The sequence below is a fragment of the Marmota marmota genome, unplaced genomic scaffold (genome assembly GCF_001458135.2).
Source record: "Marmota marmota marmota unplaced genomic scaffold, marMar, whole genome shotgun sequence".
NCBI lineage: Eukaryota > Metazoa > Chordata > Mammalia > Rodentia > Sciuridae > Marmota > Marmota marmota.
Genome location: NW_025999897.1, coordinates 2,159,869 through 2,185,875, shown reverse-complemented (window position 1 = coordinate 2,185,875; position 26,007 = coordinate 2,159,869). Strand labels below are relative to the sequence as shown.

The following is a 26,007-nucleotide window of genomic DNA, read 5'->3' as shown; positions in this document are numbered from 1 at the left end:
CCTGTTCTAGAAATCAAATTATTTCACACACTTCTTAAAGTCTTAGTCCTTTTTTTAAGTTGTTGATGGACCTTTATTTCATTTGTTTTTACATGTGGTGCTGAGAATTGAACTTAGTGCCTCACACATGCAAGTCAAGCTCTCTACCACTGAGCCACAACCCCAGCCCTACTTTTGTTATTTTTTTATGTTTAATTTGATTCACTGTAATATCATACAATTTGAGCATTTAAAAAAATTTTTAACTGTTAGTGGATCTTTATTTATTTATATGTGGTGCTGAGAATTGAACCCTGTGCCTCATATATCTTAGGCAAATGCCCTACTGCTGAGCCACAACCAGCCTTTGTTTTTTCCTTAACCATGACCATACTCATTTTTCAAAGTATTGTATAAATAGTGCACATTTTAATATGATTTTTCTGTAATTTTAGATACGTACTCAAATTTTTGAGTTTGAATTTTCCAGGTGGAGAGGCCTTCGATTGCTGATCCTCAGTAAACTTGGAAGCCTGACTTCTGGGTAGTTTGAGTTGTTGAGTTCCTCTGTCTCAGAAGAGGAGATTGTTGATGGTAGAGGTCATAAACTTGCACACTCACAGAGTCCTAGCATGTCAAGATGTGAACTGTCCTTTTTTTTACTTTATTAACACATAACTACATATGTTATTTGTATTAATTTGCCTAAAAATTTAGTTGTATTGAGGGGCTGGGGATAGAACTCATTTCTAGTGTGCTTGTTTCACATAAATGAGGCCCTGGGTTCCATCCCCAGCACCCGCCTCCCTCAAAACAAACAAACAGAAAAATTTCAGTCCCTTTTTGCTTTTACAGACATTGCTGTCCTAATTGTGTTAGACATGTAACTTTTTTTAAAAAAATATATATATTTTTTGGTTGTTGATGGACCTTTATTTTATTCATTTATTTATATGTTGTGCTGAGAATCAAACCCAGTGCTCACATAAGTGAGGCAAGTGCTTTACCACTGAGCCACAACCCCAGCCCTAGACATGTATCTTTAGTCACTTATGTTGGTGTTTCTTTCTGTAGGGTGTTTTCCTAGACTGTGAGGAGTGTGTGCCCTTTGAAAGTCTAAACCAGTTTATACTCCCTTCACTTTTCTGTAACCTTTTTTCGGTAAAGGGCCCGATAGGAAATCTTTTAGGCTTGCAGTCCCTGTTACAACTCTGCAGTTGTAGTACAGAAGCAGCCATAGACAATATGTAAATGAATGAGTGGTGTTCTAATCATATTTTATGGACACTACAATTTGAATTTTACCTAATTTTCAAATTACCAAATACTGTAATTTGGTTGATTATTTTCCCACTTATTTAGCTCTCCTGGGCCCAAGAATAACAGGTGATGGGCTGACCCTAATTGCTTATCTGCAGCTTCCTCACCTAAGTTTCAAAGATTTTCTTCTTTGATTTCTTTCAAATGTTTTATAGTTTTAGGTTTTATATTTAGATGTATGATTCATTTGTAGTTTTTTATAAGATGTGAGCTAGGGGAGTTACTTTTTCTATAAGATGAGATAAAGCTTGAGATTCTTTCTTTTACATATAGATGCCTGGTTGTTCTGATATTCTATATTTGTTTATTTATTTATTTTTTTGTGGCACTGAGGATTGAACCCAGGGCCTTGTGCATGCTACACAAGTGCTCTACCACTGAACTATATCCCCAGCCCATTTATTGAAATGGATCCTCCATTGCATTTCCTTTTCTACTGCATCTGTGTCAAAATATAACTAGCATGTTCCAGTGATCTGTTCTTTTTTTTTTTTTGAGATGTGGTCTCCCTATGTTGCTGAGGCTGCCCTTGCCGTCCTTCTGCCTCAGTCTCCTGGGTAGCTGGGATCAGAATCGTGCACTACCATGCCCAGTCCCTCTCCACCNAGGATTGAACCCAGTGCGTCATGCATGCTAGGCAAGTGCTCTGCCACTAAGCTACAACTCCAGCCCAGCAGTAATCTTGTTTAATAGTTAAATTTTGAAATAAGGTAGGTATATCCAACTTTATTATTATTCAAAATCGTTTTGGGCTGGGTGCAGTGGTGTACACCTGTAATCCTAGCAGCTGGGGAGGCTGAGACAGGAAGATTGTGAGTTCAAAGCCAGCCTTAGTAATTTAGTGAGGTGCTAAGCAACTCATTAAGATCTTTTGTCATCTCTAAATAAAATACAAAATAGGGCTGAGATGTGACTCAGTGGCTGAGTGCCCCTGAGTTCAATCCCGGGTACCCACCCACACACACACTCACAAAGAATTATTTTGGCTATTTCACTTCTTGTGACTTTCCATTAAAAAAACTTTTTTTTTTTTAGTTGTAGATGGACACAATATCTTTATTTTTATGTGGTGCTGAGGATTGAACCCAGTGCCTCACGCATGTGAGGCAAGCGCTCTACAACTGAGCTACAGCCCCAACCCCTCCATTTATGTTTTTTATTATTTGGTAGTTGTAGATGGACAGAATGCCTTTATTTTATTGATTTTTATGTGGTACTAAGGCTCGAACCCAGTGCCTCACATGTGCTAGGCAAGTGCTCTGCCACTGAGCTATAGCCCTAGCCTCTGTGTTTTAATTATTTTATTCATATCTACAAATCATTCTATTTTTTTTTTTTAGTTTTTAGTTTTTGTTTTGGGACAGAGTCTCAGTTAGTAACAGAGACTGGCCTTGAACTTGTAATCCTCTTGTCTCGGCCTCCCAAATTACTGTGTTAGCCACTATTCCCAGTTTTCTATTGGGATGTTTTTCATTGGGATTATGTTGACTTTCTAGATCAGTTTTGGGAAAAATGATATATTAATAATACCGAATCTTGCCATCTCTTAATTCAGGTCTTTTTTCATCAGTGTTTTAGTTTTCCAGCATACTGGTCCTTCATGTGTTGTTACTTTGATACTTAAATATTTCGTGATTTTTTTGGGTGCCATTATCATTGGTACTCTTTTTTTTGCACATGGTTCTGGGGATCAAGTCCAGGTTCTGCACATGGCAGGCAAGCATTCCCACCACAGAGTGTACACCCCCCTACCACTGTACTACTTTTTAAAATTTGAATTTCCAGTTATTTGTTATTAATAATAAAAAATGCAATTGGTTTTTCATATGTTGAATTTGTCAACTTGCTAAACTCACAAGTTTGTAGCTTTGTGTTTTTGTAGATTTCTTGGGATTTTTCTGCATAGGTAAATCATCTTGTATGACAGAGATTGTTTTATTTCCTCCTGTCTAATATGGATCACCTCCCTGTATTGTACTGGCTAGGACATTTAATATGATGTTGAGTGATGAGAGTGAATGTCTTTGTTTTGTTTCTGGTATTTGGCTTAAAGCATTCAGTCTTTCACATTACATATTATTTAGCTGCTGTTTTTCAGATTGAAGATAGTTCCTGTTTAGTGGTTTTCTATTTTACTGAGAGTTTTATTAGTAATAGGTGCTGAATTTTGTTAAATTCTTTTTTGGGGAGCTGTTCAAATGTTCATTTTTTTTGTTGTTGTTGTTGTTGTTGTTGTTAATCTGTTGACGTAGCAAATTACATAGATTGTTTTTAAATATTGAACCAGGTTTGTATTCCACAAGTTAAATCCCACTTGGTTGTGATCTATTATCCTTTTTATATTGCTGAATTCTCACACATGGTACTATTTTTAAAATTTTTTCTATTATTGGAGATGGACACAATATTCATTTATTTTTATGTGGTGCTGAGGATTGAACCTAGTGCCTCACACGTGAGAGGCAAGTACTCTTCTGCAGCCCTTTTCTGTATTTTATTTAGAGACAGGGTCTTCTCTAAGTTGCTTAGTGCCTCGCCATTGCTGAGGCTGATTTTGAACTCATGATCCTCCTGCGTTGCTAGGATTACAGGTGTGCGCCACCGCGCCTGGCCACACATTTTCTTTTTAAGTTGTTGATAGGCCTTTATTTTATTCTTTTATTTGTATGCGGTAAGAATCAAACCTAGTGCCTCACACATGTGAAGCAAGTGTTCTACCGCTGAGCCACAAACTCAGCCCCACAAGTGGTATTTTTAGTTTTTTATGTTTGTGTTTATGAAAGATGTCTGTAGTTTCCTTGTAATGTCTTCCTCTGATTTTGGTATCTGCTGGCATCATGATGAATTGGAAAGTTTGCTGCTTTTTCTGTAACTACAGGTGATTGTGTAGAATTGAAATGATTCATTTGTTAATGGTTTGGTAGGATATGCTAGTGAAGCCATCTGGGCTTGGAGTTTTCTTTGCTGGAAAGAAAATTTTCTCACTATGAATTCAGTTCCTCTGATAGTTTATTGCAGTTATAAATTCCTTTTGAATGGGCTTTGTTTTTCTCTCACGCAATTGGTTCCTTTTATTTGAGAGGTCCTATTTGTGAACATAAAGTTTATAATAATCCCTTATTTTTAATATCTATAATTTATAGTAATGTACTCATTGAAATTTGTGTTCTCTCTTTTTTGGCCAAATTGTCAGAAATTATCAATTTAGTTGATCTCAAAAGATGCAATTTTGGAGTTCATTGATTTATTTTTTAAATTTTTTATATATTTTTTTGGTACCAGGGATTGAACTCAGGGGAGCTTAACTGCTGAGCCACATCCCCAGCTCTTTTAAATTTTTGAGGCAGGATCTTGCTAAGTTGTTTAGGGCCTCCCTAAGTTGCTGAGGCTAGCCTTGAACTTGCAGTCCTCTGCCTCAGCCTCCTGAGTCACTGGGATTATAGGCATTCACTACCACGCCTGACTGTCTAGTTTTTCTCTTTTGTTGATTTCTGCTTTTTATTGTTTTCCTCCCGCTTGCTTTGGGTTTAATTAACATTTCTTATTTCTAGTTTCTGAAAAAGAAGTTTAAGATTATTGATTTAAGACCTTTATTTTCTATTATAAGCATTAATTGCTGTAAACATCCCTCAAACAATTTTTTAGTTGTATTTTGCAATTTCTGATATGTTCCTTCTGATATGTCTCGCTAAATGCTGAGGCTGTCCTCAGATATGTGATCTTCCTGCCTCAGCCTTCTGAATTGCTAGGATTACAGGCATGCTCCACTATATCAGGCTTGAATCATGGATTTTTTTGGGGAAAATTTTTTTTTCTTTTTTGGTAGTTGTAGATGGACAGCATGCCTTTATTTTTATTTGTTTATTTATTTATTTTTTTTATTAGTTACACATGACAATACAATGATCTTGACATACATTTGAATCAAATGGGGTATAATTTCTCATTTTTCTGAGTGTACAGGTTGCAGAATCACATTGTTATTTGTTTATTTTTATGTGGTGCTGTGGATCAAACCCAGAACCTCACATGTATTAGGCAAGTGCTCTGCCACTTTGCCCCAGCCCCACTGCTGAGCCATGGATTTTTGAAGTGTAATAACTTTCAAACATTTGGATTTCCCAGATGTCCTTTTGTTAATGGTTTAGCAGAATAATTTAATTCCATTATGGTCAGAGAACTTAGTATGATTAATTAAAAAAAGAAACTGAAATTTGCTTTATGTCCTGAAATCTTTTTGGGTGAATGTTCTATTTGCAATTGGAAAAAAAGGTGTATTCTGTTGCTGTTGGAAAGGGTGTTCCATAAATGTCATTGATACTAAGTTGGTTGATAATGGTGTTAAGGTTTCTGAATCTGGGCTGATTTGTAGTCTACTTGTTCTGTTGATTGCTGAGAGAGGTGTTGAAGTCTGCAACTACTGTTAGGTTTTATTCTCTTTCTCCTTGTAGTTTCATAGGTTTATTGTACATGTATTTTGATGCTCTGTTCTAGGTGTATGAACATTTATAGTTGTTTTGTCCTCATGGTTATTTAATCCCTTTATCATTATGAAATGGCCTCTAGGCCTGGCAATATTTCTTGCTTTAAAAGCCACTCTTCCCGTAATCTCAGTGACTGGGGAGGCACAGGCAGAAGGATTCCAAATTTTAGGCCATGTCTCAAAATATGAAAAGGCTTTGGATATAGCTCAGTGGCAAAGTGCCCCTGGGTTCAGTCTTCAGTACTTACCCCCTCCCCCCCCAAAAAAAAACCCCCAAACTATTCATTCATTCTCTCATTTCTCTTTGAGTTGGTATGTTTGGATCATTTACATTTAATATAATGGATATGATATGGTTGGATAGAGGTTTGCTATTTTGTTATTTTATATATATATCTTCCCTTACCCCTTTTTCCCTTTTATGTCTATTTTTGGATTAACTGAATATTTTTTTCATGTTTGATTTTAGTATTGGACTTAATATCTGCTTTTTTTAGTAATTGCTCTAGGAATTTCAGAACATACCTAATTACTTAGAGTTAGCATTTTAACACTTTAAATAAAATGTAGAAACATCACAGCCATATAGGGCCCCTTTATCTACCCCCATGGTATAGTAGTTGTATATCTATCTATACATTGAAAGCCCTGTAATCAGTGTTATAGTTTTTGCTTTCAACCATGATACATACTTTAAAAAGCTTAAGAGGAAAAATAGTCTTTTGCTTTTTTTTTTTTTTTGGTTCTGGAGGTTGAACCTAGGGGCATTGAGCCTTATCCTCAGCCATTTTTATTTTGAGAAGGGATCGTGCTAAGTTGCATAGGGGCTTGCTAAATGGCTGAGGCTGGCCTTGAACTTGTGATCCTCTTGCCTCAGCCTCCCAAGTCACTGGGATTAGAGATGTGCACCACTGCATCCAGCTACTGTTTTGCTTTTTAATTTACCCCAGCTCAGCTACTCACCATTTCTTTCTTTCTTTTTTTTTTGTACTGGGAATTGAATTCAGGGGCACTAGACCACTGAGCCACCTCCTCAGCCTTATTTTGTATTTTATTTAGATACAGGGTCTCACTGAGTTGCTTAGCACCTCACTTTTGCTGAATGTGGCTTTGATCTCACGATCCTCCCACCTCAGCCTCTTGAGCTGCTGGGATTACAGGCGTGCACCACAATGCCTGGCCTGAAATTTTTATTTATAACATACACAGTTTCAAACATAAAGAAAAACTGAGGGTAGCACGACAAATGCCCCGTGCATCCTTCACTTGGGTTCACCAATTTTTAAGCATTTTTGTCACCTTTGTGTGTGTGCTGTCTTGAATTTTTAAATATTCTTTTTGTTCAACAATTTGATAGTAAATTGCAGATATCATGACACTTCACCTCCAAATAATTCATGTTCTCAAACTTTATATAATGATATATTTCATTTCAAATTTCCCTAGGTGCCCTTACTGCCATTTTACCTCCCTCCTCCATTCAGAATTCACTCAAGGATCATGTTTTGCATATAGTTGACATCTCTTTAGTGCCTTTTAATTTAAAGCAGTTCTTTCACCTTCTGCAGGCAAGTTTCTTTGTGACAGTGACATTTTCTAGTTGTCCATCCAATGTCTTATTAAATGTCTGACCATTGGGATTTGTCTGGTTGTTTTCTACATGCATGGATTCAGTTTATATACCTTTGGCAGGAAAACTCTGTAAAGGGTGCTGTGTTCCCAGCACACCTCATAAGGAGGCACACCATTAATTTGTCCTGTTATTGATGGTGATCGGTTTGGTCACTTGATAAAGATAGTATCAGCCAAATTTCTTCCTTTGAAGCCCCCCCATCCCCACCTTTTTTGGTACTAGGGATGAAACCCAGGGGTGCTTTACCACTGATCTACATCCCCAGCCCTTTTTAAAATTTTGAGATAGGGTATCACTCAGTTGTTAAGGCTATCCTCGAATTTGTGATCCTCCTGCCTTAACCTCCCAAGTTGCTGGGATTTGGGATTGCAGATGTGTGCTATCACACTTGGCCAAGTGTTTTTTTTTAAACACTAGGGGAGAAAGGACAATGTAGTAAAGAGCATAAACATAGGAGACAGGTGGGTTTGTGTTTTAGTTATAACTCTGGTATGGGCTCTTACCTTAGACAAGGCATTTAGCCTCTCTATAAGCATCTTTGAAAGGAAGTAATAACCTACTTCACGGAGTTTATCTGAGGATAAAATGAGATAATGTATTTAAAAGTGCCCAGCATAATTCCTAGCATATAGAAGGCACTCTGAAAGCTAGCAGCTTTTGTGTTATTACTGGCATGAAAGGATAGGGCATGGGGCAGATGGAATGTGCCTTGTGAGTAAGTAGCCTTATGCTGGATTGGGACAGTATTGCAGATCAAAGGGTAAAGTCTTGGTATGTTTGGCAATTCATTGTCTTCTTTCCTTTCTTCTGGAGATCGAACCCAGGGCTTCATGCATGCTAAGGCTCTTTACCACTGAGCTATACTGCCAGTCCCTTGTACACGTGTGCATGCGTGCGTATGAAACAAGGGACTGGCAGTGTGTGTGTGTGTGTGTATTTAATTTTATTTTAACTTTTTGGTACTAGGGATTGAATTAAGGGGCACTTTACCCCTGAGCTACATCCCCAGTCCTTTTTATTTTTTTATTTTGAGACTGGATCTTGCTCAATTTCTGGGTTTGGCCTTGAATTTTAGATCCTTGTGTCTTAGCTTCCTGAGTCTCTCAGATTACAACAAACATGCATCATGATGCTTGGCTGGTTTCATAATATTTTAAAGATGACTATTAAATTCTTGCAGATTATTTAATTTTGCTATGCCAATCATGGCTTATGTATGTATAAGTGTAGATTAGAGAATTAGATTTTATTACATGTAATGTATTAATTTATGCTGAATGTGCAATTTCCTCGTCCCTATTTAGCAATGCTGAGTTGTCCCTCTACCTGTAAATACCAGTTAGAAATAGGGGAGCATATTATATTATTTCCCCTTTAGAAACACACATTACATTTAGAATTCTTATGAAGTTTTGAAGTAAAATTATTCCTTTCAGAATTAAAAATAAAAATTTAGGTGTTGACTCTGAAGAATCATCAGTAACTTCTGGCAGTTAACCCTGGCATGACTTCATTCCTAGATCTCCACCCTCTGCAAGCATTTTGTTCATGGGTGTCACTAGTTCAACACATATTGTTTACTTCTGCAATACTGAAGTCACAATCTTTGTTCTAAAGAAGTTAACAAATGAACTCAGGGCACATGAACAATTGTAATAAAATGTGTTGATGCCACGATGGAGGGCTGTCCCTTCTGGTCAAAGAAGCACAGTGCCAGCAGGCGTACGGTAGCACAGACCATGGAGGTGACGCACTTTTGTTTTTGGTACTGGGAATTGAACTCAGAAGAGCTCTACCACTGAACTACATACCCAGCTCTTTTTTCTTTTTAGATAGGTTTCACCAGTTGCTAAGGCTGGCCTCCAACTGATGATGCTCTTTCTTCAGTGGAAGTAACATTTGAGTGGGGCTTTGGAAAATGCCTTAGGTTTCTCAAAACTTTAGCAAAGTAAGGCAGTATCTATTTAAACTGTATAGACAGATTGAGTGTGGTGGGTCACACTGTAATCTCAGCAGCTTGGGAGGCTGAGGTGGGCGGATCACAAATTGGAGGCTACCCTTAGCAGCTTAGCAAGGTTCTAAGCAATTTAGTGAGACCCTGTCTCAAAATAAATAAATAAAAGGGCTGGGGTAATGTGGCTCGGTGGTTAAACACCCCTGGGTTCAATTCCTGGTACCAGAAACAAAACAAAACACACACACACACACACACACACCTCATAGGGTGTTTTGATTTTAAAAATTGAGAAATTAATTAAACAAATACAGATTATGACAACAGTGCATATTTTAAAAACTCAGGTATGTAGAACATTCCCTGCGGCAGTTAACACATGATGAGCACTTACAGCAAGTTCATCTAGAGTTCTAAGAGGGCATCCCAGTGAGAGACTTTTCTGTTACAGAATTCAAAACTGCAGACAGTTTTGCCCCAAGAACGGCTAGGTCCTTTAAATTAAAGCATCTGTGCATAGCAACAGAATTCCTCTATTAAAATAATAACCTGAGGTTCGGGCTGTGGCTCAGTGGTAAAGCACTCGCCTAGCATGTGTGTAGCGCTGGGTTCGATTCTCAGTACCACATATATATTAATGAAGTAAAGGTCCATCAACAACAACAACAACAACAAAATAATAACTTGGTAGGTGGTTCAGAGTCTTGCCATTCAGGCTGAGGTTCACTCCCTCAACCAAGACTGTGCTGGAAATTCATTGATAAGTTGTTACTCTTTGGTTCTCTTTCAGGCAGACCCCATTCCTTCCTTTTTTGGGGTAGGCTTATTAAGGTCTTTGATTAAACTTCAACTTCCTTTTACATCTGTCTTTTCCTAATCTTGCCTCCTGGGGCAACTTTTTCCTTCCCTTGCTTGAGTTTCCACGAAAGCCCTACATTTTCTTGGTATGAGGAATATCCAATTTCTTTAAAGCTGCAGTTTTCAAATTTGGCTGCACATCAGAATTATCTGGGGAGAAAGATGGAAATACAGTTTGCTAAGCTGCTCCTGAGTTGTATAAATTTGGGTTGTATTCGGAGAATGCTTAAAGGATGACTTTGCAGCATCTCTACTGCAGTCTTAGGAAGGATTGTTTTAAGGCAACTTCTCAAACTTTAATGAGTGCACGAATCACCTGAAAATTTTGAGAAACCAGATCCAATTAGTAAACTTGTGTGGGGCCTGAAATTCTGAATCTGTCCCAACATCATTTTGAGTAGCAAGGCTTGAAGGGAACTCCTGGAATTTCAGCTAATGTTTATTGATTTTTACACATCTGGATCTCAAGGGAGAATAAACTTTCTATGTCATAGTTGATTTTCAAAGTGGGGTCCCCTGGGCTGGGGGTGTGGCTCAGTGGTAGAGCACATAGCTTGCCTGGCATGGCCAAGGCCCTGGGATTCCATCCTCGGCACTTAAAAAAAAAAAAGCGTAGTCCCCAGAACAGCACACTTAATATCCTGAAAATTGTCAGATTCAGATTCTCAGACTCCATCTTTTATCTATTTTAATCAGTCAGCCCTCCAGTGGTCCCCATGAGGAACACTGTTCTAGGGTTTCTTACATAGTCCTTTATTTCCTTACAGAGAAGTCAAAACACATTTCTAACATTTGCAAGCAATGTAAAGGCACCATTTTTGTATAATTATGGACTAACACTTCAAAACTACTGATTCTTTCAATGTTTATTAAGTAATATAAATTATGTGACACTTTTTTTTTTTTTTTTTTAAATGTACTTGGGATTGAACCCAGGGGCACTCAGCCACTGAGCCATACCCCAGCATTTTTTTGTTCTTGTTGTATTTTAGTTAGAGACAGAGTCTCCCAGAGTTGCTTAGCGCCTCGCCATTGCTGAGACTGGCTTTGATCCTCCCGACTCAGCCTCCGAGCAGCTGGGATTACAGGCGTGTGGCGTCACGCCAGGCACAACACTTTTTAATATAAACAACATAAAACTCTCAACCTTTGAGGAGATTATATTCTAGTGGTGTTGTTAGCTACCAGGTCATCTATGTATCCATCCACAAGCAGTAGAAAAACTATTTACATGGTTTTAAATTGTTGAGCCTTTTGTTTCAATGTCTTTAAGATTGATCCATGTTGATATACGTAGCACTAAAGCCCTCAGGACTGCTCAATAGTATTCTAGCAAATGAATGTGCCACATTTTAACCATTTTCTTGCTGGTGGACATTTTGATTGTTTTCAGCTTGGTTGTTTCTTTGTTTTATAAATATCAAACGTTCTGCGTGTGCGTGCGGAAGGATACTTTCACCAAAGGTATTTTTCAAACAGTGGGCTGCAACCAGCTTTTTAAAAAAGTAGGGCTGGGGCTGTAGCCCAGTGGCAGAGGGCTTGCTTAGCAGGTGTGAGGCCCTGGGTTCAATCCTTAGCATCACACAGAGATAAATGAGTAAAATAAAGGCATGCTGTCCATCTACAACTACAGAAAAAAAAATAAAATAAAAAGTAATGGAGGGGGGCTGGGGATGTGGCTCAAGCGGTAACGCGCTCGTCTGGTATGCGCGGGGCTGTGGGTTCGAGCCTCAGCAACACATAAAATAAAAAATAAAGATGTTGTGTCCTCCGAAAACTGAAAAATAAAAAAAAAAAAAAAAAAGGTACCTCAGGATGTAGCTCTGTTGTAGAATGCTTGTCTAGCAAGTGTGAAGTCCTGGGTTTGGTTTCAAGTAATGCAAAAATAAATAAGTAGTGTTTTGTAGAACTTTGGTTTTCAGTGGTATTTACACTGGATTAAGATGTGAAATGTGTTTCCTACTGTGATCATGAGCAAACAAGTTTGCAGGCTGTTTTCTCCGGGTTATATATAAGGCTTACACCTGATTAGCTAGAATTGTGATACCACTTGATAATATAAACTGGTAGTTTACTGATGTTTCTGGTGTTCTGTGTCCTTCCCAATAGTTTATTTGGTTGTTACCTTAAAATTTTTGTTCCTTGGCGAGTATGAAGCCGTATCTCGTGTTTATTGTGTTTTACTTGCCTTTTCCTGTTAACTAGTGAGGTGGAGGTAATCTTTTTTTTTTTTTTTTTTTTTTTAAATAACAGGGATTGAACCCAGGTGCCTTTAACCACTGAACCACATCCCCAGCCTTACTTATTTTTTATTTTGAGTCGGGTCTCATTAAGTTGCTTAGGGCCTCACTAAGTTGCTGAAGCTGGCTCTGAATTCAATTTTTTTTTAAATTAAGAGAAAAATATAATTAGATTAACACTTACTGATATTAGTTAATTAATTAATTAAAAAATATTAGTTGTAGATGGACACAATATTATTTATTTATTTCTTTATTTTTATATGGTGCTGAGGATTGAACCCAGTGCCTCTTACATGCGACGCAAGTACTCTGCCACTGAGCCACAATCCCAGCCCCATTTTTTAAAAAAATATTTATTTATTTATTTATTTTAGTTGTAGTTGGACACAGTACCTTTATTTATTTTTATGTGGTGCTGAGGATCGAACCCAGGGCCTTGCACATGCTAGGCGAGTTCTCTACTGCTGAGCCACAACCCCAACTGATATTTAAAAATATATTTCTGTGTGTTGCTACGGGGAAAAAATATACTTCTGTGAGTAGTCAAAATGACTTCACTTGCTAATTATCAGGAGTGGAGAGCCTTAAGTGGTTTAATTTTATGTTCTGTCTTTTATTCCCTGTGATCCATGCTCAGTTCTATAAGCCTGAATCTTTGATTTGATGTAATCCACCTTATATTTATATTCATACAGGATTATCAGTAGTCATTATTAGGAACATTTTATTGATTTAAACATTAATGCTCCTTTTTTTTTCCTTCCCCTTTTTTATGGTTCTGGAGATCAAACCCAGGGCTTGTGGATGGTTGGCATGCACTGTACCAATGAGCTCTACATCTCTAGCACCTGAACATTAAATTAATATTCTTAGTCATTTACATAAATATTGCCCAGTATTTTCTTTTAAACTATTATAAAATACATCCATGAGATATTTAAAAACATATAAAAAGGTTAAAAAATTAATCTTTGTTCTTTTCCTGTCCCACATTTCTTCCTATAAACAAATACTTTTAAATGAGTCTGCTGGGCATGATGGCACATACCCATAATCCCAGTGACTTGGGAGGCTGAGGCAGGAAGATCACAAGTTTGAGGCCCTAAGCAACTTAGTGAGACCCTGTCTCCAAATAAAAAATAAAAAGGACTGGGGATATGGCTCAGTGATAAAGTGCCTCTGGGTTTAATCCCCAGCATTGCCCCCCCCACAAAAAAAAGATTCTTATGTGACCTCCATAGACAAATATTCTATCATTGTTCCTATCTTCTTTTCTTCCCTGTCCCTGTTTACTCAGATGACATTGTTCTACTAATTTTTTTGGTAACTGTTTGTTTCTTCCATTTATTCACAGATATTCACACTCATTCACAGCTGCTCACCAGGGCTGGGTCCTCTCCATATGGTGGTCCTGACCTACCCTCTGAGCAAGAGAATTGGGACTGGTTTGGGGGTATCCTGTCTAAGTGGGCACAGGACACCACGGTTTCCAGTACAACAAGTTAAACTAGTGCTGGGTGCAGTGGAACACATCTGTAATCCCAGCTACTTGGCTTTGAGAGTTTGAGGCCAGTCTTGGCAATTTAGGGAGACCCTGTCTCAAAATAAAAAGGGTAGAGGATGTTGCTCATTTGTAGAGCTGCCCTGCCTTCAATCCTCAGTTCCAAAAAATAAAAAATAGAAGATCGTTTTGTTTTGGCATGTGGGAAATTTACCTTATGTTTTTCAGCTGCTAGATTTGATTTCCTTGTGTAGGTCATCATAATTCATTTAACTACTGATGCATACTTAGGTTAAAAAGAAAAACTCCACAAAAGTTTAGGTTTTATAAACCATAAAACTTAATTGTACAAGAATGAATTTAATGTTAATTGATGTCTTTAAAATTACTCCTGAAAATTAGGAATATGTTTACCATTCCTCAGAAAGTATAGTAACAAGAAGAAGTAGCTAGTTGTGGTGGCTCACACGTATAATCCCAGTGACTTGGGAGTCTGAGGCAGGAGGATCCCAAGTTTGAGGCCAACCTTAGCAACTTAGTGTGACCCTTGTCTTAAAAAGAAAAAAAGACGGGGATATATTTCAGTGTTGGAGCACTGGGTTCAGTAACTAGTGTTGGGTTCAATAACCAGTGCTCTAAGATAAATAAGTAAACAATAAAACAATTGTAATAATATAGGCAGTAATTTAGGAATAACTTGTTACTTTTAATGAGTTTTCACATTTATAAAGCAGGGCTGATTGTAATATTTCACAGACGTGTTCAGAGGCTTACGTAAAATACATATATATATGTCACAGACTAATCTCTCCATTGTATATAGTGATACATTGATATACCTATATATGGCTGGGCCTCACATCTCATAAACTGGGGACTGGGTGACTAAAAGTTAACTGATTCCTTAACTGCCTGTCCCTAGACAAGATATTTTTTCCTCCCAATGTTGGAAGTCCTCTTCTGGCTTCTTCCTTTCTACTTTCCTTTCTGCCTCTGCCCTGAGGCTGTGCTTCACTTTGGGACTCCTGTCAGGAAGGACTTCTGGCAGTCTACATGGTGAACTTGCTTCAGGTTGAGGGGGGTTTCTGTTTTGCAGCTGATGCTATGTGAGCTCTATTGTCCCCTACTCTTGTCATCTTTTTTTTTTAGATGTGATGGACCTTTATTTTATTCATTTATTTATATGCAGAGCTGAGAATTGAACCCAGTGCCTCACACATGCTAGGCAAGCGCTCCACCACTGAGCCACAACCCTGGCCCCATATGCTTGTCATCTTATCTGTAGATGTTTTTTCTTTATGCTCTCATATAAAGAGTAAAAAGTATCTTTCACAAGTAACATTTATTTTTACTATAAACCAGTTAATCCCTCTAGGTAATTGAGAACTGATTATAATTGAATTTATTTATTTATTTTTTGGTACTGGGGATTGAACTCAGGGACACTTCGACCACTGAGCCACATCCCCAGCCCTATTTTGTATTTGTTTTAGAGACAGGGTCTCGCTGATTTGCTTAGCGCCTTGCCGATTCTGAGGCTGGCTTTGAACTTTGATTCTCCTGCCTTGGCCTCCTGAGCCTCTGGGATTATAGGCATGAGCCATGATTCCCAGCTATAATTAAATATTTTTTGTGTGTATGATTTGGAATGTAGTGAGAAAGTTAATTTAGATTTTCTATAGACTTAAGAATGAGAGCTAAAATTAGAGCTTCCTGGTATTCTTATTATTGTTGATGCTGGGATTGAACCCAGGGCCTCGTGGATGCTAGGCAAGTTCTATGACACTGAGCTCCACCCCCAAACCCTATTCTTGGTATATTGAGAATTGGTGATGTAATAGAAGCATATTTATCTATTTTTTGAGGTATGTGTTCAAAGAGGAAAAATTGGAGAACCCAAAATTTGTAGAAGTGATGTACTAATTTATAATGATACTGTTTCTTTATTTACAGGTAGGCGAAAACCAAGAGTACATCGGCCTCGTTCTCCAATATTAGAAGAAAAAGACATCCCACCCCTTGAATTTCCCAAGTCCTCTGAGGATTTAATGGTGCCTAATGAGCATATAATGAATGTTATTGCCATTTATGAGGTACTGCGGAACTTTGGCACTGTTTTAAGATTATCTCCTTTTCGCTTTGAGGACTTTTGTGCTGCTCTGGTGAGCCAAGAGCAGTGCACACTCATGGCAGAGATGCACGTTGTGCTTTTGAAAGCCGTTCTGCGTGAAGAAGACACTTCCAATACTACCTTTGGACCTGCTGATCTGAAAGATAGCGTCAATTCCACGCTGTATTTCATAGACGGGATGACGTGGCCGGAGGTGCTGCGTGTGTACTGTGAGAGTGATAAGGAGTACCATCATGTTCTTCCTTACCAAGAAGCCGAGGACTATCCTTACGGACCAGTAGAGAATAAAATCAAAGTTCTGCAGTTTCTAGTCGATCAGTTTCTTACGACAAATATTGCTCGTGAGGAGTTGATGTCTGAAGGGGTGATCCAGTATGATGACCATTGTAGGGTTTGTCACAAACTTGGGGATTTGCTTTGCTGCGAGACGTGTTCAGCCGTATACCATTTGGAATGTGTGAAGCCACCTCTTGAGGAGGTGCCAGAGGATGAATGGCAGTGTGAAGTGTGTGTAGCACACAAGGTGCCTGGTGTGACTGACTGTGTTGCTGAAATCCAAAAAAATAAACCATATATTCGACACGAACCTATTGGATATGACAGAAGCCGGAGGAAATACTGGTTCTTAAACCGAAGACTCATAATGTAAGTAAATCTGGTTGTAACTTTTATATGTATTCAAAATTAAACCATTTTCTTTCATCATTGATGTAGCAGGGTTATACTGCTGATGTGGTCTAAACTTTTGTAAACAGTGAGTTGTAGTTCATTTGTAGTTGAAGTGCATTAACACAATTGAAAATTATAAAGAGGAGTATATAAAGTTACAAAATGCTTACCATTGTTTTAGAAGCCCAGGCTTGGAAATAGAATGTTCCTGGGTGGAATGCCACTGTAGGCCTTCCTTGGGGCCTCTGGAAGTAATTTGTACCCTAATTTTGTTGGTAGGATTCTTTTCTGGCTCTCTCTCTCTTATTTTTACCATATTTGTGTAAAATGGAACAGCATGAGCAAGCCTCACTGTCTAGGGAAAGGTCAGCTTTGACATTGCTGTTGCAGTCTCCCAGGAGGAGATATCCCAGCAGACCGGGGTCATAAACTGGCTTCAGGTCTCTGTGAGTTCAAGAGCTCTTTTGGGTTTTGATAGGCAAGGTCAGGAAAACACTGGTGGGTTTTCTCAGGGCGTTGGGTGTGGTTGAGTTTGGGGCTTGTGAAGTCTACAAAGCCTTCCAGTTCTCAGGAATAGGTGAGATCTGAAAATCTGTGATGGAATGAAATGAATGTCAGAGCAGGACATGGAGGGGAGAACCTAAACTCCATCAGTTTTGCTGTGGAAAAATCTGAACCCATTTTGATTCTTGATCTTTTAGTGGGTGACTGGTTTGGACTTAGCTGGAGGCTATGGAATCTTCTCTGCCCGAGTTCTGCAGGCGTGCAGTGATGTGCCCTTGTGTGGGTCTGTGTTCATCCAGTGGCTGCTTTGTGGGCATTTTCCACCCACATTGATGTCCTTGGTTCTGAGAGGTCTCCTGATGACTTCTTCCTCTCCTTTTCCCTGTTGTGTTTGCCTTGATTTATTATTGCATTGAACGTTGGACTGCTTTTCTGATTTTTTTTCTTTTCAGTTTCTCTCTCTTTTTTTTCCTGTCCCCTCTTTGGGGTTTGTGTGTTGATCAGTATTTCTAGAAGATTTTCTTACATTGTTCTCCCAGTCCTACTATTTGGTTTCTCTTTTCTGCTACCATGTTTTTCCATGTTTTTATTTTAAGAGCGCTTTTGTTCTTAGAATCTTCCTATTTGGAAATATATCAGTCCTGTTTTTCTTTTCTGTTTGTCCTGGGGACTGAACTCAGGGCACTCAACCTGAGTTGGGGATTTGCTTTGCTGCGAGACATGTTCAGCCGTATACCATTTGGAATGTGTGAAGCCACTTCTTGAGGAGGTGCCAGAGGATGAATGGCACTGAGCCACATCCCCAGCCCTATTGTATATTTTATGTAGACAGGGTCTCACTGAGTTGCTAAGTGCCTCACCATTGCTGAGGCTGGCTTAGAACTTGTAGTCCTCCTGTCACAGCCACCTGAGCCGCTGGGATTACAGGCATGTACCACTTTGCATGCCTTTGTTTAATCCATTTCTTCTAAATCGCTTCTTTCTATTGTTGATTTGGTGTATCTCTTCCATCCTCAGATATCTTTTTTTTTTTTTTTTAATATTTATTTTTTAGTTTTTGGCAGACACAACATCTTTGTTTGTACGTGGTGCTGAGGATCGAACCCAGGCCGCACGCATGCCAGGCAAGCGCGCTACCGCTTGAGCCACATCCCCAGCCCATCCTCAGATATCTAAGGATAAAAAATAGATGATTTCTCCTTCTGATTAACATGGTAGAACTACATAGCTAATTGGGGAAGCGCTGAACAAGTGGTTGGGACTTAACAATTTTGGGTTTATCCATGTGGTGACTTTCTCAGTTCCTTTTATTGGTGTCTATATCCTTAGCTTTCTCTGGTTGGTGGCCCAGAGAGCCTCTTCCAGTGTGCTAGTTGGTGCAGGCAGGTGTGACTGATGGCATTCTGGTAGCTGAGTGGTGAAAGAAAGCAGTCTGCATTTATGGTGCATGTAGCATTTTCTGTTGCCCTTAAAGCCTAATTTTCTAACCAGTACCTTTGTTCACCTGAGTATGGTGTCTCCTGATCCAGAGAACCTCATGTTTACCTCCCATGGAGACAAGACCTTTAGTGGATTAAAAAGGAGAGATGGTCTAGGGATCTGCTCCTTTAACCACTTTCACCTAGTTTTCTTTGCATGTGCAGTGCCTTTTGAGGGACTGGGAATGTGAATTGGGCTAGTTTGGGATTGGGCGTTCTTGGCTTTTCACTTTGGCAGTAATCACTTGTCCATCTGTTTCAATTTTTTTGTTGTTGTTGTTGTCTGTCTTCTTTTCCCTGTCCTTAGGAGTTTGTCTCCCCTGACCCCCATAGTCCGGGGGGTTGAACTCAGGGACACTCTACCACACAGCTATATCTTCAGCTCCTTTTTAATTTTTTTATTTTGAGATAGTTCTTGCTAATATGTGCAGGCTAGCATTGAACATAGAATACTTCTGCCTTGGCCCCTGAGTAGCTGGGATAGTGGTCCTGTGCCATTGCACCCAGAGAGTTTATGTGTTTGAAAACATTTCTTTTTTCTTTTTTCTTATTTTGGTATGAGGGATTGAACTCAAGGGCACTCACTCACTGAGCCACATCCCTAGCCTTATTTTGTATTTTACTAGAGACAAGGTGACACTGAGTTGCCTAGCGCCTCGATAAATTGCTGAGGCTTACTTTGAACTGGCGATGATCCTCCTGCCTCAGCCTCCCCAGGTGTTGGGATTACACGTATCAATTTTTAAATGAATATTTTTGTCTCTTTCAGTTTGGATTAGTGTTTCTTTTTAATACGTGTAATTTTTTTTTCCTTCTTGTTGCCCAAGTTTTTGGTTTTATGTTTATTGTGCCTTTTCTTTTGTGTTTTTCTTCTAGTTTTGAGGAGGGGGTGTCTTGTTGTAGAGATGGTAGCAAAGAAATAAATCTTTGTTAACAGTGATTACCAATGGAGAGATAACTGGAGCCACATTTTGGGTTGAAGTTTAATGCAGTATTGTCATTACAAGTGAAAATTCAGTCACATTGTGTATCAGGGAGCCTGGTGCTTGTCAGCCTCTCTGTAGCCCTCCAGCCGTGCTCACTGAGTCTGCGCTGCGTTTCTCCGCTGCGTTTCTCCGCTCCCGTGCTCTTCTTTCTTGTCCTGCTTCCTCAACCTTGCGGATGTTCATTTTTACTGCCTCTTTCTATCTTTCTTTTTTTTTTTAATATTTATTTATTTATTTATTTTTAGGTGGACACAATATCTTCATTTTGTTTGTATGTGGTGCTGAGAATCGAACCCAGTGCCTCACGCATGCTAGGCGAGCACGCTACCACTTGAGCCACATCCCCAGCCCTGCCTCTTTCTTTTCCACAGGTGCCCCTTTTGGCCATATAGTGACCAAAGGTGCTTTGTCCTTGTAGGCTTTGACATCTTTAAGGCTTTTTACACAGTAAGCAGTGGTTGAGGCCTTCCTTAGTTTTAAAGACCTGTAAGTAGAATTAGTGGGTGGTGATTTAGTAATAATAATAGCCCAAAGCAATATTTATTGGGCACTAAATGTGTGCCTTACAGTGACCCAAACATTTTATGTACTTTTTTCATTAATCTTTACATAGTCCAATAATGTAGATGCTATGTTATTCTGCATTTTAAAGATGGAGTTAAATAACTTGCCCTTGGACTTGTCCAAGATCCTATAGCAATTAGGAGATGGGACGGGATGTTTTTTTCAGAGCCTGTTCATAAGCAGGGGGGGCTGATATTTTAATATTGTTTAATTGTCAGTGGACCTTTATTTTATTTATTTATATGTGGTGCTGAGAATCGAACCCAATGCCTCCCACATGCCAGGCAAATGTTCTACCACTGAGCCACAGCTCCAGCCCCAAGAATATTTTTAATATCTAATTTCATACTGCATTTAGTTTTCAAATGGTCACTTTGAAAAGTCTGCAACTTACATTGTTTTAACTGTTTAAATCACAGCTTATACCTGGGGGAGACTACTGTAGTGGTTTTTGTTATATGTCCACTGAGTATTTCTGAGAGCTTTTAATTTAGAAATAAAGGCACTTTTAGAAAATATAAAGTAAGTGAAGTATTCCAGAAAAATTCTGCTTCTTGATATATCACTGTCAGTGTATTAAACAGTATGTAGGAAAGAAAACTATGTACTACTTTGAAGGTAGTTAAGTAAATGTGAGCTTTTGAAATACTGTGACACAAAGGACTTAAGAAGTCACCTTTTGCTGGGTGTGGTGGCCATGCCTGTAATCCCAGAGTCTCAGGAGGGTAAGGCAGAAGGATTGCAAGTTTGAGGCCAGCCTTGGCAATTTAGTAAGGCCTTAAGCAACTTAGTGAGACCCTGTCTCAAAAAATAAAAAGACTAGGAATGTAGCTTGGTTGTAAAATGCCTTTGGTTCAATCCCCAGTATTTTTTTTCCACATTTTTTATCAATCCCTAGTATTAAAAATAAAAATTGTTACATTTTTAAGCACTTGTCTATGAATTTTTGGTAAATTATTAATGAAGTTAAATATTCTACTCTTCTAAATTGAACAGTAAAATTATTCATTTGTTTCCTAATAAAACTGTTCATTATAAAATTGTTTTAAAAACTCAAAATTAGTCCTTAAAATCACCTGCCTGCCTTTCTTTCTCTTTTTTCAGTACTGGAGCTTGAACCCTGAGGTATGCTGAGCTGTGCCCCTATCCCATCCTCTCTTGAGATAAGGTTTCAGTTGCCCACGCTGGCCTCAAACTTGTGACCCTCCTGCTTCAGCCCCCTGAGTCTCTGGGGTCACAGACGTGTGCCACAGAGCCCCCAGTCAAATGGCCTTTCTTGGTGCCTAGTGAAGTGCACAGAATTGAATGATGATTTCAGACAAATAAGGATATCTCTTTTCATGCAGTGATGTAGTGAATATTTTCTGTGTAAAGTCAAATAGGAAACTTTAACATAGTTAGGATAATTAAGTGTTCTCTGTCAATAATTTCAGTAAACCTGGAAGATTATACATCTTTTTTTTTAATTAAAAAAAATTTTTTTAGTTGTAGATGCACACAATGCCTTTGTTTTATTTATTAGTTTTTGTGTTCAGGATGGTACCCAGTGCCTCACACATGCTAGGCAAGTGCTCTGCCACCGAGTCATTACTCCAGCCCCGATTATACATCTTTAATGAAAATCAGATTAAAACTATTTCAAGTTATTTGTCCTCTTGTAGTAGATTATATGTGAACTCCTGTGAAAGTTTTAAAGCCATATACATTGCTAGGCAGTTTACAGTATGTGGAGGTTTAGTATATGCTTTTCTTGGAAGCCCAGGAACTTAAAATGATAAATCTCAGTGGCCCTGTTGACCAAAGTAAGCGGTGACTGCCCAAAACAAGTCTCTGTCAGTGAACAATGTTTTAATTGTAATATTAACAGGTCATAGAAAATTTTCCATTTTTTTATTGCTTTTATTTAATAAACCTTAAAATGTTATTTGCATATAATAAAAGAAAAATTCTTATTTGCTGAGGTTTTCAGCAAATGACTTTAAGGCTGGTTTTAATTTATTGTGTAAGATGACCCATCTTTCTTAAATGTTGCTTTCATCCTGACAGCCCCTTGCTCTGCTATTGGAACCAGATTAGATTACTACCTTCTTTCGCTCTCCATTCTGAATGATATTATCTTGAACACAGCTTTTAAAACTCTGTTTTTTAATTTTCCAAATGAACTGAATTACATTTAAAAATATCATACAATTTTCTACCCACAACTTCCCATTCTAGCTACTTTCTTAATAGTTTTGGTTGCCATCAGACCTGTGCCTGAATCCCTTCTGGCCATATCCAGTTCTGTATATCTAGCAACCTTCTGGATATGTCCACATCACAGGCACCTCAAAGATGACACATCTAAATAAAAACTTCTCAGTTTCTCCATTACCTGCTCGTCATTCAGTCTTCTCATCAAGAGAAGCAAGAAACCTGGGAATAATCTTTTGTGATATATTTGTTATACCTTTAATTATTATTGTTGTCCTTCTTTATTTATCCATTTATTTATTAAAAAATTTTTTTAGTTGATGGTCCTTTATTTTATTTGTGTATTTATATGTGGTGCTGGGAATCAAATGCAGTGCCTCATGTGTACAAGGCAAGCATTCTACCACTGAGCTACAACTCTAGCCCCATCCTTATTTATTTATTTTTGGTGGTACTTAGGATTGAATTGAGGGGTGCTCCACACTGAGCACCCCTATTCTTTTTAAGTTTTGAATTTTTGAGACAGGATCTCACTAAATTGATGATGCTCTCAAACTTGAGATTCTCCTGCATCAGCCCCCCCAAGTTGCTGGGATTACAGGTGTGGGCCACTATGCTCAGCTGGATGCTTTTTAAAACAGCAGTTTGGTAAAGACTCCTTTTCCTCATAAGTTTAAAAACTTTTCAGTTACTTTCATTTGCCATTAGCAGATTTAAACTCTTAGCACAGGTCCCTAACTTTGTACACTTAAATCTCTTCCATATCCAAAACAATAAATAAAAGTCAACTAAAACACCTAAAAGCCTCTGGGATTATCTGTTTCTTAGAGTTTGCTTTTCCTGAACCCTTCTCCTTGCATCATGAAGTACTTTGAACACCCAGCCCACCTGTAGTTGTTTTAATGATAGGGAAATAATGGTAACTGATATTTTATTCATGAGGTATTGACACTATTCTGAGCACTTTACATAGCTGAACTTATTTAATCCTAACAACCAGCATATTGACACTAGAACTGTCACTTTGTTTAGCAGATGGAGAAGGAATAGAAGGTTTAAGTAATTTATTTACAAGATCACACAACTTGTAAGTGATGGAGTTAGAATTTGAACCCAGACAGGCTGATTCCAGAATGCGTACTCCTAGTACTACCTTGGCCACTTGACTTGGTTTTTCTTCGATTGCTGAACTGCTAGTTAGCTGTATTAGTTTCTTAGTTTGCTGTAACAAAGTTCCACAAACAAGGTGGCTTAAAACAGAAATTTATGGTTAAATACTTATGGAGGCTAGAAGTCTAAAACTCCAGGTGCTAGCCAGGCCCCACCCACTCTGTAGGCTCTAGAAAAGGATCCTCTCTCTCCTTTCCCAGCTTCTAGTTCCCCAGGTATTTCTTGGCTTGTTGACAGCAGGCAGCATAATTCCAACGTGCCTACCTCCACCTCTTCACTCAGGCTGGGCCTTTTCTATCAAATGTTTGTCAGTTTTTCCAGCCTCTTTTCAATATCTATTTCCAAAGTTATTCCCCATTTTTAGGTGTGTGTTACAGCAGCATTCTGTGTCTTGGTACAAAACTTTGGGAGTTTCCTTGCTATAACAAAGCACCACCAACTTCGTGGTTTAAAACAACAGGAAACTTACTGTCTCAGTGCTGAAGGCAGAAATCTGGAATCACATGTCAACAGGATGATTCTTTCTGAGGCTTGTGGAGAGACTGTTCCACACCTCTCTCCTAGCTTCTGGCAATTGTTGGCTCTTTCTTGGCTTGTAGACAGATGCATCTCTTCAGTCTCTGCCTCCATCGTCACACTACCCTAGCTTCTGTGTCTCTGTTTTTCTTGAGTAAGGACACTAGTCATTGGGTTAAAGGATGATTTCGTTTCAAGACCTGTAAGTAATTATATCTGCAAAGACCCTATTTCCAGCCGGATTTTGTGGTACACGCCTATAATCCCAGTGGCTTGGGAGGCTGAGATAGGAGAATTGTGAGTTCAAAGCCTTTGTAGACCTGTAGGAGCAGAGCATCCGTGGAAACCACATTGTAACTCCAGAACCAGACAGACAGACACACACACACACACACAAAAAAAAAGGAAAATTAATATTGTCACTTTAAAATTAGGACAGATAATTTTGATTATATAAACTGTATAAATAAGCCCAAGTTGGGACTTGAGGTTGTGGCTCAGCAGTAGAGCACTCACCTAGCAAGTGTGAGGCCCTGGGTTTGATCCTCAGTACCACATAAAAATAAATAAATAAATAAAATAAAGGTATAATGCCCAACTACACCAAACAAACATAAATAAACAAACAAACGCCCAAGAACATAAGGATAAACAAGCAACTTATCTTTGAAAGCATTAGCAATATTGTTTACTTTGTTTTGCTACTTTGTGCTTGTAATGAATTTATCCTTCAGCCTCAAGAAAAAAAAGTTTTGTCAGTGTGAATATCATCTTTGAGCAGAAGGCAAAACAGTTACTAGCATCACATTTTTAGAGGGACATTGACAAACTATACTTTTGGGGGAAAATACCAGGTTAATGAAGTCTGGAAGACTTGCTATAAAAAGAAATATTGAAGTATTTGAGCAAGTTTAGCCTGAGATGGAAAAGCAGTAAAATTATAGATGCTGGGAGAGCTGAATGAAGTGTGGAGGAGGTGTTGGTTTATTTCATATACTGTTAGCAGGCAGAAGAGGACTAACTGGTGGAAATACTAGGAATTTGAGTCATCTCATTAAAAGAAAAAACTTACTAAAAACAATTCCAGTGTATAACGGACTGCCATATGAAGTAGTGAGTTCTCTGTTGTGGGTAGGAAATTCTGCAGATGCCAGCATGGAACCAACTCCACCAGCTCTTAGGGACCCTTTTTGTAGTCCTTGAGTTGCTTGAAAAAATTGACAGAATGTCTTCAGTGAAGGTTGTTCCTATAGCATCTCATTTTTATGATGAAATCATAACACAAGTTACATTTTCTATTGCCGCAGTCCGGCTGCAGCAGAATAATCGGGGGGTGACGAATAACTTGTGTACGTTGATACAGCAAGAGTGGAAGCCGTTTATTGCAGGACAGGAGCAGTATTTATACATTCCACACAGCTTATCTAATTAGCATAAACTAGATACATCAGGCAACCAATAAGGAACATCCACACTTAATGGCTCGCTTTTGTTACTTCTCAAACCACTCCCTCTGGCATTTTGCCAGGCACCATCCAGACTTGTTTACAGACTAACATTTTCCAGGCGCCATCCTGACTTGTTTACAGACTCTAACATTCTATCCCAAAAGATTTAATATAGAATGTTTTTCTTGTTCCATTGAAATACATAAACAGAAGCTGGGCTCAGTGGCGCACGCCTGTAATTCCAGTGACTTGGGAGGCTGAGGCAGGAGGATCACAAATTTGAGGTCAGCCTGGGCAACTCAGTGAGGCTTTTAGCAATTTAGTGAGATCTGTCTCAAAATAAAAAATAAAAATGGCTGGGGAATGGGTCCCAGTGG

At 38.6% G+C, this 26,007-nt stretch overlaps 1 protein-coding gene and 1 non-coding gene across 2 annotated transcripts in view; both read left to right on the top strand.

Annotated features, from left to right (window-relative positions):
* Nucleotides 1-26,007, top strand: part of Bptf (bromodomain PHD finger transcription factor) — a 130,570-nt gene that overhangs the window by 15,870 nt on the left and 88,693 nt on the right. Inside the window, exon 2 of the mRNA XM_048798201.1 lies at nucleotides 15,813-16,747. Within this exon, the coding sequence (XP_048654158.1) occupies nucleotides 15,813-16,747 (935 nt within the window). The remainder of the gene's footprint in view (nucleotides 1-15,812; nucleotides 16,748-26,007) is intronic.
* Nucleotides 13,845-13,970, top strand: LOC125615097. The gene has a single exon (XR_007345660.1). It is a non-coding gene; the product is annotated as a small Cajal body-specific RNA 23 (non-coding RNA).